The 14,720-nt window shown below is 44.8% G+C and overlaps 1 protein-coding gene across 1 annotated transcript in view; it reads right to left on the bottom strand.

Annotated features, from left to right (window-relative positions):
• TLN2 (talin 2) overlaps positions 1–14,720 on the bottom strand; it is a 420,526-nt gene that overhangs the window by 142,784 nt on the left and 263,022 nt on the right. The window contains exons 12-19 of the mRNA XM_080808179.1: positions 14,167–14,322; positions 9,720–9,821; positions 8,705–8,781; positions 5,835–6,015; positions 4,850–4,963; positions 2,567–2,675; positions 1,646–1,854; positions 781–879 (exon numbers count right to left, since the gene is read on the bottom strand). Coding sequence (XP_080664305.1) covers positions 781–879; positions 1,646–1,854; positions 2,567–2,675; positions 4,850–4,963; positions 5,835–6,015; positions 8,705–8,781; positions 9,720–9,821; positions 14,167–14,322 — 1,047 coding nt within the window. The remainder of the gene's footprint in view (positions 1–780; positions 880–1,645; positions 1,855–2,566; positions 2,676–4,849; positions 4,964–5,834; positions 6,016–8,704; positions 8,782–9,719; positions 9,822–14,166; positions 14,323–14,720) is intronic.

The following is a 14,720-nucleotide window of genomic DNA, read 5'->3' as shown; positions in this document are numbered from 1 at the left end:
GAATGAGAATGTAGTTACACACTACTTAAAATTCGGTCTTAGGAGGAAGAGAGAGGCACGAAGGGGAGCTGCCCAAGGATGGGAGTGGACAAGTTCAGTGTAGCCTGGAGCTCCTCTTGTCTGTGGCATCTGGGAACGGATGCAGAGAAGTTGAGCTCTTCCCTGAGCAGACAGCCCATCACGCAGGCCGTAAGCAGGGGCTACGGCTGTGCAGCAGAGGACGAATGGCACATATCCTCGGTATGCAACAAGAAGGGTGACAGAAAGAAAAAAGTCCCCACTATGCTGCTTTTGGACATGACACAGACAACAGACCCACCTCTGACCATGAAGGAGAGCCCATGCTCTGTGTGAACGCAGTGTACGGGAGCACACGTTTCCTCTCTTTTATGCAGACTCCAGAACAATGCAGCTAAAAACTGTTCCCAGAAGAGGAAACAAGACTGGCCGCAAGTCGATAATTACAGAGATTGGATGGCAGACACAAGGAAGCTCATGGCATCATTCTCTCCACTTTTGTGTTTAATGAACATCCAGCATATGTCATGACCAGTGAGAACAGCTAAATAAGTGCTTTACAACAATGATGCAAGATACGAAAGGAAGTGAGTTTTTTAATTGAAATTTAAAAAAAAACTAACAAGCCCCACCCCAAGAAAATCCACCTCAATCTTATTCTTGACAACCCAAAAAAGATTTGGTTTTTCACACATTCTCCCTGTTTGGGTCTAGACCATCACTTAGACACCTTTCCAACATTACGGGCTGCAAATATCTTACTTGGAATCGCTCGTCTGTCTCGTTCTCTCCGATCTGTCTCAGAAGATCCCCACTGGCTTGTCCAATGCTTCCAGCAGCGGTCAAAACTGTCTGTCGAGGCTAGAAAAACACACACTGGTTAGAAAGAAAATGCATTTCCTCCACAGTGCCATCAGACAGCAGGGTAGCAAGAGGAATCCTGAGGGAGTGGCCTCCTCCTGCACCCAGATGAGAGTCTATTGGCCAGAGAGGAGACCTAAATATCCCGGTAAAATCTGTGCAAGCCTGGGTGGCTCGGTGGGTTAAGTTTCTGCCTTTGGCTCAGGTCATGATCTCAGGGTCCTGGGATCAAGCCCCACATCAGGCTCCGTGCTCAACAGGGAGCCTGCTTCTCCCTCTCCCTCTGCCTGTCTCTCTGCCTACTTGTGCTCTCTCTTTCTCTCTGTCAAATAAATAAATAAAATCTTTAAAAAAAAAATTTGTGCAAGGAAATGCCTGATGTCTCACGAAGTAGGCATAGGCAGATCGATTTGAAATGTTCAATCAATGAGTCCTGCTCAGGTGGTAGGAAGGTGATATGCACTTTACGGAAATTAGGGCACCACTCTGTATCCCCTTCAAATGTGTATTGACTGTGTGTGTTTCTGAGGTTGCATCTAACCAAGTACCCTGGGGCGAGGGGACAGGGAGGTTTCCTACTAGCAGCTCAACCAGTCCCAAAAGTTGAACCATAGATTCTGTACCCAGTTCACCAAGTCCAAACCCCACGGTCTCATTACATGTCCCACCAGGATGGAAGGAACAGCTTTGGAGCGGGAGCCCTGTAGCACTCAAGTCCGCACCTGCCTCGTCAGAACCTGAGTGACCACGTGCCCCAAGAGCTCACCTCTCCAGAAGTAGGCTGCACAGCCTTCAGCAGGTCTGACACTGCCCCTGCGAGGGTCCTCGCAGCTCTGAGCAGGTCCTCCCCACTGCCCACCTCGTCGTCCATCAGAGCCGCCAACAGCTTCACACCCTTGGACATCTCCGTCAGGTTGGAAGAAATGGTGGTGATCGCACATCCCACTGCTGTGTAGTCAGTGTCTGCAGGGTCACCTGGGACAGAGAAGGGCCACCACCATCACAGGAGGGCGGTGAAGGGTGAGGAGAGCCCAGATGGGGGCGGGCTTCAGTTATCACTCTGCGGGAGCGGGACACAGAGTGGCATGCACACAGGGAAAAGCCCCGCTCCCTGTCTCCGAGGCACTGCTCCTCCCAAGTCCTTTTGTCCTGAGGTCTCCTATGCTGCAACACTGAACATGAGCCCCTGGACAGTTCCTAAGGAAGTCTGGGCATCCCGTGGCTCTTTCTCTTGGGTGCCCGTCAGCAGCTGAGGCACTGAAATGCTGCACGGAGAAGCCGAGACATTTGTGGGCTCTCACCTGATCTTGAAAGTTGTCATGAGACCACTTTGGGACAAGACGGATGGGGGTCCACGTGTTGGATCTATCCCTCCCAAACCCGTCTGAGACTGTAAGCTCCCAGAAGGGAGAAACCAGCTCTCGTACACTTCGCAGTCCGTCCTGCAGACGGGTGGACAGTGAGCAGAACTACGTAAGGGCTTGTTGAAGGATGCATGATATCGATGGAAAGGAATGAGACACTCCCCGCCTTTCTCCCGGGTCAGTGTGAAGAAGTGCCTGCAGCACTCAGAGTGCCTAAAAATAGACGAGCCTCTCATCCTCTGAAAATCTGTTGTTTCAATCAAAGAATAGTGATTGTTTCTAAAGCAAAACCACAAGACAGCACCAAGCCCTCAGAGACTCACCAGCAGTGAGGTTAACCACCGAAGCTGTTCCAGCTGTGATCGCATCCACCTGAGAGTGGATTTCGTGTTTGGACTCGTCGACTTTGTTCTGAACCCACACCCGAGACGCCTGCAAAACCAGACAAGGGCACGACACAGTCACTGCGTGGGACTGCCTGGGACACCAGAGACGTTGTGCCATAAAATGAGACCAGCATTTTGTCTGTACTCTTGTTCCTGGGCCCGCACCAATGAGGCCCTCCGGTTATCTTAAGCAAGGTCATTAACAGGCCCCCGGCTCATTCACTGATAGCGAACAGCACAGATGCCCTCCATGCTGCCTCCACTGTTTTTTCCTTGAGCTTTTAGGATCTTAGGAAAGTTCTACATGGCTTTATTTAGGTAAATTTAATAAAAAATGAGAATTAATGTTTCATCATATTACTGCACACCAGTAACAACAACTGTTGTTAATTTCTACCTTGTAAAAAACAAGAGAGCAGGGTTAGAATTGCAGCTCACGAGTGTTCTCTGTCGGTATAAAGACTGTCTTTTGTTAACACGAATGTGGTGTAGATGTGGCACCTTTCCTGGAAGGACTGGGCCGGGGCGGGGGTGGCGGGAAATGGGTCAAGACCTCTGTTCTAGATCTAGCTCTATCACTGTCAAGTGACGTGACCTCGGGCATAATACATCTAGGTCCTGTGAATTACATTTCTTCTACTGTAGGAATTCAGTGGTTTTTACAAACCTTTCCAGATCTTATACTTTATGTTCATGGGAACCTATAAAAAGCACACTCTCTATTTCCTGGCATTTCTGGACTTAGCCAATAAGCGATCATTTCCATTCATAATGATGACCCTGTGGCAACAGACGATGCCGATCTGCTTCCCAAAACATGCCAAAAGTATTCATTGAGATTTAGGATGTGTCTAGTACTAATCATATTTTTTGGTATATCAATGCTTTAAAAGTTGGTGAAGCAGGACTGTTAAGTCCAAATATTTTAAAACCATCTCACAATGGTGCTGGATATGGGGGGGGGGGTCTGCCTTATGTATTTTCACTCTGAAGATCCCCCTCGAAGACTGTGTAATGATTTCAGGTACTTGGGATACAAAGCACTGAGTACAGCAGCACCTGCAGGAAGGCGAGCAAGCAAGCGAAAGTCACAGCATTCAGGGAGGTCCTGTGGGACAGTTACCCTGGTGCGGCAAGATGGGGCGACAGACTGCATCTCGGCCCTGGCCTGGGATGGCTCTGTCAGTCCTCATGGGGTGGTTTTCAGGCCTGATTGTCCACTAGAACCACCTTGAGAGATGAAACAAGCAGGCTCCAACATCCATGACAGGATTTTTTTTCTGGTTTGAGTTGGGCCTCAGGCTTGGTTCTTTAAGCTCCCCCAGGTAATTCTAACATGCAAAGCAGGGCTGGGAAGGACAGTACCAGCCAGCGCTTCATCAACTTTAATGTGCACACCAAACAGCTGGAAGTCCACAAAAATGCAGATTCTGATTCAGAAGGTTGGGGCAAGGCCTAAAATTCCACACCTCTCAAGAGATCTTATGTATTGGCAATGCTGCTGGCCTGTGGGTCGAAGTCAGAGTAGGAAGGGGCTAGGTAATTTCATGCGGCAGCACCTACAGAAAGGCAGCAAAATTACCCTGCCCTGCTGAGGAGCTGAACGGTAATGCAGTGGTTCTCAAAGTATGGTCCCAAGACAGCAGCGGAGGACCTGAGGACTTGTTGCAAAGGCAGAAAGTCTCAGGGCCTACCCCAGACCTACTGAGTCAGGAAAGAGGGGATGGAGCCCAGCAATCTGTTTAAACGAGTCTTCCAGGTGACTGATGCATGCTAATGTTTGAGAAGCACTGATAACAGCTAATGCTCACTGAGCTCTCACTACATGCTAAGAACTCTGCACACAACTGGATTACCATGTCTTCCTAAGGACCCCGTGCATGCATGACAAAATGGAAGTTTATAAAGAGTAAGTTGCCTGGATTCACATAGATGCTAGCAGTGGAACTGGGATTTGAACCCAGATCATGTGACTCCAGAATTGAAGTTTTTGACTCTTGAGAGGTATTGCCAATACCCAGTAGCAGCCCATGATTCTCTTCCTGGGGGTACCACCTCACTATAAAGACTCCATATATCGGGGAAAACAAAACAAAACAAACCCATGTGTTTCCATTTCAACTGGCTGGATAAAGATTTTCCCAGCTGAATGCAGACACAATGCAAAGCCGCGCTTTGTGCCAGGCAGAGACCGGAATGAAAAGCATGAACAGTATTTACCATATCCTGGCCGAGGGGTGGCAGTGAATCCAGCTCGCTGAGGTCGTCCTGGGCCTGCTGGACAGCGTGCATGCTTGTGTTGATGGTCCCCATGAGGGCCTGCTGGGCCGAGGTCTGCAAAGGCAGATGACCACAGGGCGTTCATAACCTCTCTCCTGGGACTGACACCGCCCTCTATACAAAATACGGCCAAACTGAACTCCGGGCTCAAGACAGAGTGGTCCACACTGTGTCTCGACAACCCCAAGCACCTCCCATTCCAAGCAGGGGGCTGGGACAGAGATTGTATGAATAGAATGCTCAATGTGGGTGTATGCTATAGAGAGGTTATGATCAGGAGAGCGTGGAGAGCTTAATCAGCTGGCCAGAAGACTCAGAGAGTCCTTGCAAGGGAGCTACTCCACTCTGAGTAGTGAGGACAAAAGAGCTCATGCATAGGAAACATGTTCCACCCCAGAACTGTGCTTACTAAGTAAGAAAGGACTGCACCCAAACCTATAGTCAACACGTTTCTTCAGAGTCAAATCACTTCTGAGCTTTCAGGCTTTTCAGCTTTTATAAAGTTCTTCCCCAGCAGCGCCTGATTCCTGAGCAGGCAGATCGGCAGCAACAAGAGGCAACGATCCGCTCAGGGGAGAGTGTGGATCGCTAGAGACCCGGTCTATTTCTAAGACCCGCCGAGGGCCACCCTGGGCTAAATAGCAGCTTGATGCTGTTAACGCAGGGAAGCAGGGCTCTCCATACTCTGTATCACCAGTCACGTGGAGAGGTCACGGTTGCCCTCCAGCCCCCGAGGACACCCATGATCCTACACAGGGAGTTACTAAGACACCCCATTTAAAGAGAGCACTGAGTAGCCAGGCACTGGGACCATTCAGCAAAGAGCCACAGCTCGGAGGGGAACGGGTGATACCAGGCTGGTATCTCTCCCTGCGCATCACAGGCAGCCTACCGACGCCCAGCGCCAGCGTGGGAGATGCCTCACCAGGGGGGGCATGTGCCCTCGGTGCATCTGACCAACCACGACCTGCTGCTGTGGTGATGGCATGCTGCCCATGTTGAAGGTCTCGGGCCCGCTGGAGCCTGAACGCATCACGGCAGGCAGCGCCACGGAGCCGTGCTCCACCTTCCCAGCCCGATTGAACTGCTGCTGCAAGATGGTGGACCTGCAGGGGACAGGGGTTTGGTCACTGGGGGGTGGCCACTCACATACAGCAACATGATAAGACACCATGGGCGTCACAGCTGTTTGCTGCGTTATGCTGTGGAGGCCAACTCAAAAGAGGTATTTACAGACGGAACTGTGAGTGAGGCAGTACCGAAGTACTCAGAAGAATCCTGAGATGAATCTTTTAATAGTTATTAATACAAATAAGCATTCTCAGTTGGTTCATGATACTAGCCAATTAGCTTTGCTTAAGAATCCCCCCCCAGCGGGGGGCGCCTGGGTGGCTCAGTGGGTTAAAGCCTCTGCCTTTGGCTCAGGACATGATCCCAGTGTCCTGGGATCGAGCCCCACATCGGGCTCTCTGCTCAGCGGGAAGCCTGCTTCCTCCTCTCTCTCTCTGCCTGCCTCTGCCTACTTGTGATCTCTCTCTGTCAAATAAATAAATAAAATCTTTAAAAAAAAAAAAAAAAGAATCCCCCCCAGCCATTGTTATGTTTCTGTACCAATGATGTTCCAGGTGTATGTAAAAATTTTGGATACACTGATCTATTAGTAAATTCCACCTGAAATAGCATTCATTCAACAAATATCTCTGTGGGCCAGGTTCTAGTCTAGGCACTGGGGACATAGGTCATTTAGCCTTAGACCGAAAGGAGAAGTACAGAAAGGAACTAAAAGAGAATCTCCCACAGCTTAGCTCTCATCCCCCAGGTCCAAGGCCACTGACCACAGAGGGCACTTAAACACCTTTGGAGCCTTGATGATAGGATACACTTTGGCACCTCCTCCAGATGATTTTTAAAAAGTCTAGGAAGATTCCTAGGACATCTAGTGAAAAAAAAAAAATCCATTTTTTTACTTCCGATATGTCCTTAGAATGAGTAGTAAGGACTTTGAGCATGTGAAGGTGGACTATCTGTGTAGCAGCCCAGAGCACAGACCCCACCCAGGGAGAGTCTGGGGAGTGTGTGTGTGTGTGGGGGGGGCAGATTAGGTGAGCAGCTGCATTAAGGGACCAGGCCTCTGTCCCAGGGTTCTCTAACCATCAGATCATTCCCTATTGCCCAGGATAGAGCTCGTGAGTCAGGCTAGGATACTAGAGAGCAGGAATCCGTGGAAGAACAGGGATGTCTGTGTGGCACAGTTGGCACTAGGAAGGGTAGATGTGGGGGCCCCAGGAGGAAGTCAGGGGCATCCTGTGATCTTAGCCAATGTCTAATGCAGGGAGAAGTGGCAGGTCTTGTGATGGGAACCAACCTGGACCATTCTTCCTGCTTGCCTTGATCAGACCCCACCATGATGCCCTAGGCAGTGGGAAGGGGCTTCCACGGTAAAAGGCAGTAAAGAGTGTCAGTGCTCTGGGCTCAGATACCTACTCAGATGCTCTTAGAAGGACAAGTGCAGCAGAGTCCTCCGAGGGGAACAACTTAACCTGCCAGAAAGCACTAGCTTACTGATTTCCAGCTAATGGTCATTAATAATTCCAAGGACTTAAGGTGCTCTACAAGAGGGTACCATGTACGTGAAATGCATCACATCATCAGGTTTGGTTCCAAATTGTGTACTAAAATAGGGGACAAAGTGAAAAGCACCTTCAAGGTGATTATGAAGCCAATCAAGACAAAGTGATGGATTATGGAAATGTTCGAGAAGCAATTAGTATGACTTAGCAAGTTCAATATGAATTTTCTAGAACTTTCTGGCAGTTTGCTGTAAGAAACAACACAAGATCTGAACTGACTCATGGCCCTGCCTCATGGGTGCATCTGAAGTAACTTTCAGAGCTTTCCTCAGTCATGGATGGGCAGAAATATCTGGTCTACCTCTGGCATTGGGGGTTGTTATTGGGGTGAAATGAGACAACATGCTAGACATACAGAGTAAAGTGTATGCAAGAAACGTATTATCGCAATGCTCTACGTAACATAAGGGGGAGCAGCTGCTCAGATTCCCCCAAAGTAACACCTATTAGATGTTACTTAATTTTAATAAATCTCAGTTTCCTTACATATAAAATGGGGTTGAGACTGTTGTGAATTGAAAGTGATGATGAAGATGTTAAGAACAGTAAATATTTATAATGTGCCAGGCACTGTTTCATGCACTTTATTAATAATTCAATCATCAAAATAAAGTGTATAAGGTGGTACTATCATTATTCTCATTTTATAGTTCAGATGAAGGGGCAGAGGAAATGTGTAATGTCCCCAAGGCCACACATTGAAAAAGAGACCCAAGGGGCACCTGGGTGGCTCAGTCGGTTAAGCGTCTGACTCTTGATTTCAGCTCAGGTCATGATCTCAGGGTTGTGAGATCAAGCCCCACCGTCAGGCTCTGTGCTACATGTGGAGCTTGCTTGAGATTCTCTCCCTCTTCCTCTGCAACTCACCCCCCAACCTGTCCCCCACTCTCAAGAAAAGAAAAAAAAAAGAAAAAAAAGACGGTGACTTGAGATTTGAACCCAGGAAGTCTGGCTCAGGAGTCCATGTTTTAACCATTTCCCTCTACTGCCTCATGACACCTGTAGCATGTAGGGAACATTCTATAAACAATAACTCCTCCACTGTCACAGAATCAAACAGAAGGTCACTCTCCAGCCTTTGATGAAAATGACACAAGTTAGGAGATTTAAATGAGCAACTGCAGAACAGGACTCATGAAATAAAAAAATAAATAAAAATACTTACTTTTTCGGAGAAACAGACTCTTCCAGCATAGTTGACTCCTCATCCCCCTCTAATCCAAATCTATCCTTACTTTGTTTCTGAGGTAAAATGAAATGAAAAGGAAACTCAGCAGGTCTTGATGAAAAAACCTTTTAAGACACCTTTTAAAAGGAGCTACACAAGCAAAAATGTTGAGATTTACCCCCAATTCTTTATATTGGAGTAGGTGATGGCTGAAGAAAAACAAACGTAACAATAAAAAATAAATACATTGTTTAACGAAATATAGAGATACATGCCTTCTGTGTTTATTACTGCATTGACTAAATTTCACACAGTTAAAATCAAGACATAGATACCGATGTTCCTGTTGAACTTGGCTATTTCAGTGGGCTTTTTCTTGGAGTCTTTGGCAGTCTGTCTGTATACCACTATGGTATATAACCATATATACCATAGTGGTATATTTGAGAATTTGATAAAAATTTGATAAAAATTCATAAAATTCAGTAATTTGGTAAAAATTCATGAGGAACACCTGGGTGGCTCAGTCGGTTGTGCACCTGACTCTTGATCTCAGCTCAGCTCTTGGTCTTGGGGTCATGGGATCAGGCCCCAGAGTGGGTGTCACGCTGGGCACTGGGCCTACTTTAAAAAAAATTCATGAAAAATATGAAGAACATTTTCAGATTCTCAACCTAGGTTTCTAAAGAGGCTGGAAAGCATAATAGAACTACCTAGAGAGGAAGAAGCTGAGGGGTTAGCTGGTCTCATTCATTAGCTAAGTGAAGCCCTACCGCTCGTTACTCGGCAGTAAGAATATAAATATGAACTTCAGCTAAAATGGAAATTCTTGTGGGATCTTGAGGTTAAAAGATTGCACACTCAAGCAATCTTAATGTTAAGATTAAATTAGTGGGTCAAGTACTTCAAATTAGGGTTGTTTTGTGTTGTTTTATTTTTTCCAGGTAGCATCATCATCTAAGTGAGTGTTTTTAAAAAAGCAACTTTTCCAATTTGCATAAGTCTGAAATACCTTTTTGAGGATAATGTCAATGTAGCCTGCAATCAGCTGGGATATCTGCTCTCCTTCAGTGGTTTGTACGGAATAGTAGCTTTCCTGGTACTCCCCAAAATCCTGAAAAAATGGCATTAGAAGAAATATAACTACATCATGTCATCACGTAGCTATAGTTTTAAGGGTAAAGAGGTCTAGTCCTGGAACAAAATGGCATAGACTCACTTTTCCCTTCTCTTCCCCTCTAAACACAACTGAATACCCTGCAATCTAGTAAAAGGGCTCTGAAAGCTGGAAAGGGAGATTGACTGGGGAGCACAGGACTTGAGAAAACACATTCTGGTGAATTTTTAGGTTTTCTTTTATATCCAATTACTCCCAGGTGAGTGCCTGAAACACAGAATCTCCAAAAGGCAGGATTTCAAAGGCCTGTCCTTTCTTGACAAAGGACCAGGAGAGGAGAAGCCCAATGGAGATCTATCTGGGAGCCCCAGACCAGCTCCACAAGCTGGGCTGGTGCTCACCAGCAGCTGCAGAGCAGTGAAAGCCCAGGCCGTCCCAGCCCCCGCTCCACCACCCAGACAGGCAGGTGGTCTTACTCTTTTGCAACAGTGGTCACATGAAGCCTGCACCCTCCTGACCTGCACCCAACGGCATAACAGAGACAGCCCAGTAGCTTCTGCCTATCCCCAAAACAGTCACCCAGCAATAGCAGGTGGGCCTAGGAAGTGTCTTCACAAACAGTGCCATCAAGTTTTGAGTAAGAACTGGGCAGTGTCAAAACAATCCAGAACACCACAGCAAAGGCCACAAAAGGAGACCAGAACACCACACTAAATCTGAACAAGATGACTAATAAAACAGAATATTTAAGTAAGAGCGAGAGTCTCCTCACTTAATAACCATAATGCCTAGATACAATTTTAAAAAATCACCACTCATATCAAGAGCCAAACAACTATGATATGAATAAGAAAAGATAATCAATTGATGCCAATAATGAGAAGAATCAGATATTGGAATTATCTCATAAAGCAGCCATCATAAAATATGTTTCATCGCTTACAAATTCTCCCAAAACAAATAGTAGGTTTCAACAGAGAAATAAGTCAGAAGAAGGAACCACATAAAAATTATAATATGGGAAAATGCAATAACTAAAATTTAAAAAACTTACATGATAAAGTAGTGTGGAGATGACAGAGCATAGAATCAGTAGACTTGAAAACAGATGAACAGAATTTAGTCAATCTCAACAGTTGGAAGAACATAGACTCAACAAAAGACAAAAAACAAATAAAGGACCTATAAAACAGACCTTCAGGGTTCTATGGGATAATAAAAGATGTAACATGCATATCATTAGAATCCCACATTGGGAAAATGTGGGACAAAAAAAAAAGTATTCAAGCAGCGCCTGGGTGGTCTGTCAGTTAAGTGTCCAACTCTTGATTTCGGCTCAGGCCACGATCTTGGGGTTGTGAGATCTAGCCCCACGCTGGGCTCTGCACTCAGTGCAGAGTCTGTTTGAGATTCTCTCCTTCCTCGTCTCCATTGCCCCTCCCCCCATCAGCTCACATGCTCACACATACTCTCTTTCTCTCTCTCTCAAATAAATACATCTTTCAAAAAAAAGTATTCAAAGAAATAATGGCTGAAAATATCCCCAAATTAAAGACATATACCTACAAACTCAAGAAGCTGAGCATATTCCAAATACAATGAACCCCGAGAAATCCACACCAGGAACTTTAGAGTGACATACTATCTACAAGTGAACACCGATTTGAATGACAATTTCTAATCTGAAACCATGGAGGCCAGAAAGAAGTGGCTCAAGTGCTAAAAGAAAGAACTGTCAATGTCTAATCCTACACCTGACGAAATGATCCTTTATGAATGAAGGGGATCGAAAGCTGAGAGAATCATTTTTAGCAGATCTAACTTCCTTTAAAGAATGGCTAAAGGAAGCTCTTCAAACACAAAGAAAATGATAACAAGAGGCTGAGAACATTAAAAAGAAAACAACAGCGGGACAGATAAGGAAAAAAATAAGGAAATGAAGAAACTTATCCTTTACCTCTTGACTTTAACTTAATCATATTCTATGGTTGCAGCAAAAGTTGTAACACCATCTCATGTGGTGTTCAATGTATACATTAAACACCATTGTATTATTGAATTATTTTCAAATCATTGAATTATTTTCAAAAAGTGGGGAGTGTAAAGAGACCTAAATAGAAGTGAAGTTTCTATGCCTCTCTTGAAGTGGTAAACATCCACACCTGTGGGTTATAATTATTCTTACATATATGGTAATATCTAGATCACTAAGAATGCTAAGCAAAGAGATATGCTCAAAAGCATTATAAATAAACCAAGATAGACCTCTTCCAAAAGAAGGCAACAAAAATAGGGGAAAAGAAATGGAGGGAGTGAACAGAAAAATATTATAAAATGATAGATTTAAGCCTTAATATATCAATAGATTGAAATATAAATGGTCTAAATAGACCAATTAAAAGAGACTGACCAAGTAGATTTTTAAAAAAGCACAATCCAACTTTATCCACTTTGTAAGAACTTTGTCTTAAATATAATATAGGTAGGTTGAAAGTGAAAGGATGGAAAACTATATTATGCAAACATTAATTTGAAAAATCTCGAGTGGTTATACTAAAATTAAGCAGATTTCAGAGGAAACAAATTTATAAGGAACAAAAGAATTAAACAGTAAAACAATTTCTCCATGAAGATGACAGAGGGATCTTAAATGTGCATGTAAGCACCAAACGGAGCTTCGAAATACATGCAGTGGAAGTTGAAAGGAAAAATACAAAAACCTGCAACTGTTGTCAGGATAGGGAAGACTGGAACACACCACCAGTTAACAGGATCTAATGGATATTTAATACTCTTGTCAAGTACTCATCGAACATTCTCCTAGAATGGCCATATCCTGTGATATAAACCAAATCTTAAAATTCGAAGACTTGAAATTATGCACTGTATATCCTTCAACCATAAGAGAATTGAACTAAAAATCAATAGCAGGAAGACAACAGGAGAATCTCCAAACACCTGAAATTAAATTAAGGCTCAGAGTAGAAAGAAATAAGAAGTTACAAACTTTAATCCAACTTTAATAAACATCACTGATATTCATTCTCTCTTGTGCTTGAGCTAGTTACTGTGACTCATACTATTTTTTATTTATCTTTAAAATAACATTTTGTTTTCAACAAAATGGGACCTGGACCTAGTTTTCAAAGACTAATAGCACTCAAAGGCACATAACAAAACACAGCGAGCCCCTGCCCTAGCCATTCCTAGCTTTTCCATTCCGTTCCATCCCTTCCATCCCCGAAGGCAACTACTTGCAACCCTTTCACTGTTTCTTCTAGTATTTCTAAATAACATGTTTTTAATTGATTTGATTTGTCTCTTTTCCAAGTTATCCACAACTTCCTACCATGGCAGGTGAGGACGCAGTTCTCTAAGTAAGAACATCCCTTCTTAAGGGCTACGCAGGTAGTTACTGACCAGGAGGGAAGAAGGAATATTTCCTGATGATTCCTTCTGAGTGGCAAGAGTCTATCCATCAATAATCAAACTAGATAACTAAAGACTCCCTCAAAAACCCCTTCCTTACTCCTTTTTTTTTTCCTGATGCCATATTATGAGACCTTATCTAGATGCAAGCTGATACTTCAAATATTCCCCCGACCTGGAGAACAGTACACTTCAGGAGTGCCAGGAGATGGATAACTTTCAACACTGATTTCTCTTATTGTTCAACGTGCCCGACAAAATAACAATCCTATCAATTCTCACGTGTCAATGTAGCTATCGTTAAGAAAATAACACAATTATCATCTGCTAAGAGCAACTATTAAGGTTGGGAGGAGGAGTACAGAGGTCTGAAGGCCTGGGAGGACTACATTCTCCCCACTTTCCATATACTTCACACTGAGAATTTTATCATCATCTTGTTTGATCTTAGCCCCTCTGTGAAATAGGTATTGTGATTCCCATGTTAAAGCTAACGACATTAAGGCTCACAGAGGAGAGAGAACTCTCTCAGACATGGGAGATGATGAGCTGGTTTTGAACACTACCCCGAAGTCTATGCCATTTCCTCTGTACCATATGCTGTTTCTAGGCAGGCTGGGAAAACACACTTCAGCAAGATTTCACAAAGCTTAGGAACTTCTGAAACAACTAGAGACCAAGAGGGATCCTTTGATCAGCCTCTGAGCATTAGCAAGTTTCCCTTTAGGGCATGCTAGGGTGAGCATCAGGAACACAGAAGACTGGAGCGGTCCCCACCCTCTGTGGACTCCCACTATCTGTCCCTCTGCACACTGCTCTCTAAGGCCAGGGAAACCCATAGCGCTTGTATTCTCTCTCCCACCCCACAGTATTCCCCAAGGCTGTCTTGGTCCTCCCCATTGCCAGTCCGTACCAGGGTGAAGCTTTTGGGTGAGGCTGCCCAGCGCTTAACTGTGGTGAGTGGCCACTCCTGCAGCACTTCCTTGGTCTTCTCATCCACACGCATCACGGAGTCCTTGGTGATGCCCAATAGGCGAGGCACCAGCTTGTTTTTGCCTTTCATCTTTTCCTGAAACAGGAAATACCAAGGGTTAGTGCTCTTCCTCTGAATACATTTGATTTTTCCAAGTCAAGAGAGATCTCATGATGTCTTACCTGAGGTCACCTACATTTCCTATGTTTCAAAATAGGACTACTGAAAACCAGGGTTTGGGGACTTGGTGAATGACTCACTAAACTAAAGACATGGAAACTAAAACAGGGACATCAGAAGGCTGGAAAGATCCACAAAGGCACCCTTCCTGAAAAGAGATGCTGTTTAGGAGGGCAGGTTGCTCCAAAAATGGATGGTGATGGATTGAAGGGACAGAACTGAGAAGATACCCAGAGAAATAGAAGTTAAGATGAATTCCAAATATTATCACTTCTAGTAGCCAACTCAGTGAATAACAAAAAAGGTTTAATGTG

This window comes from Martes martes (assembly GCF_963455335.1).
Source record: "Martes martes genome assembly, chromosome: 7".
Lineage (NCBI taxonomy): Eukaryota > Metazoa > Chordata > Mammalia > Carnivora > Mustelidae > Martes > Martes martes.
The sequence above is the reverse complement of the archived record's forward strand: the minus strand, read 5'-3'. Positions and strand labels throughout refer to the sequence as shown.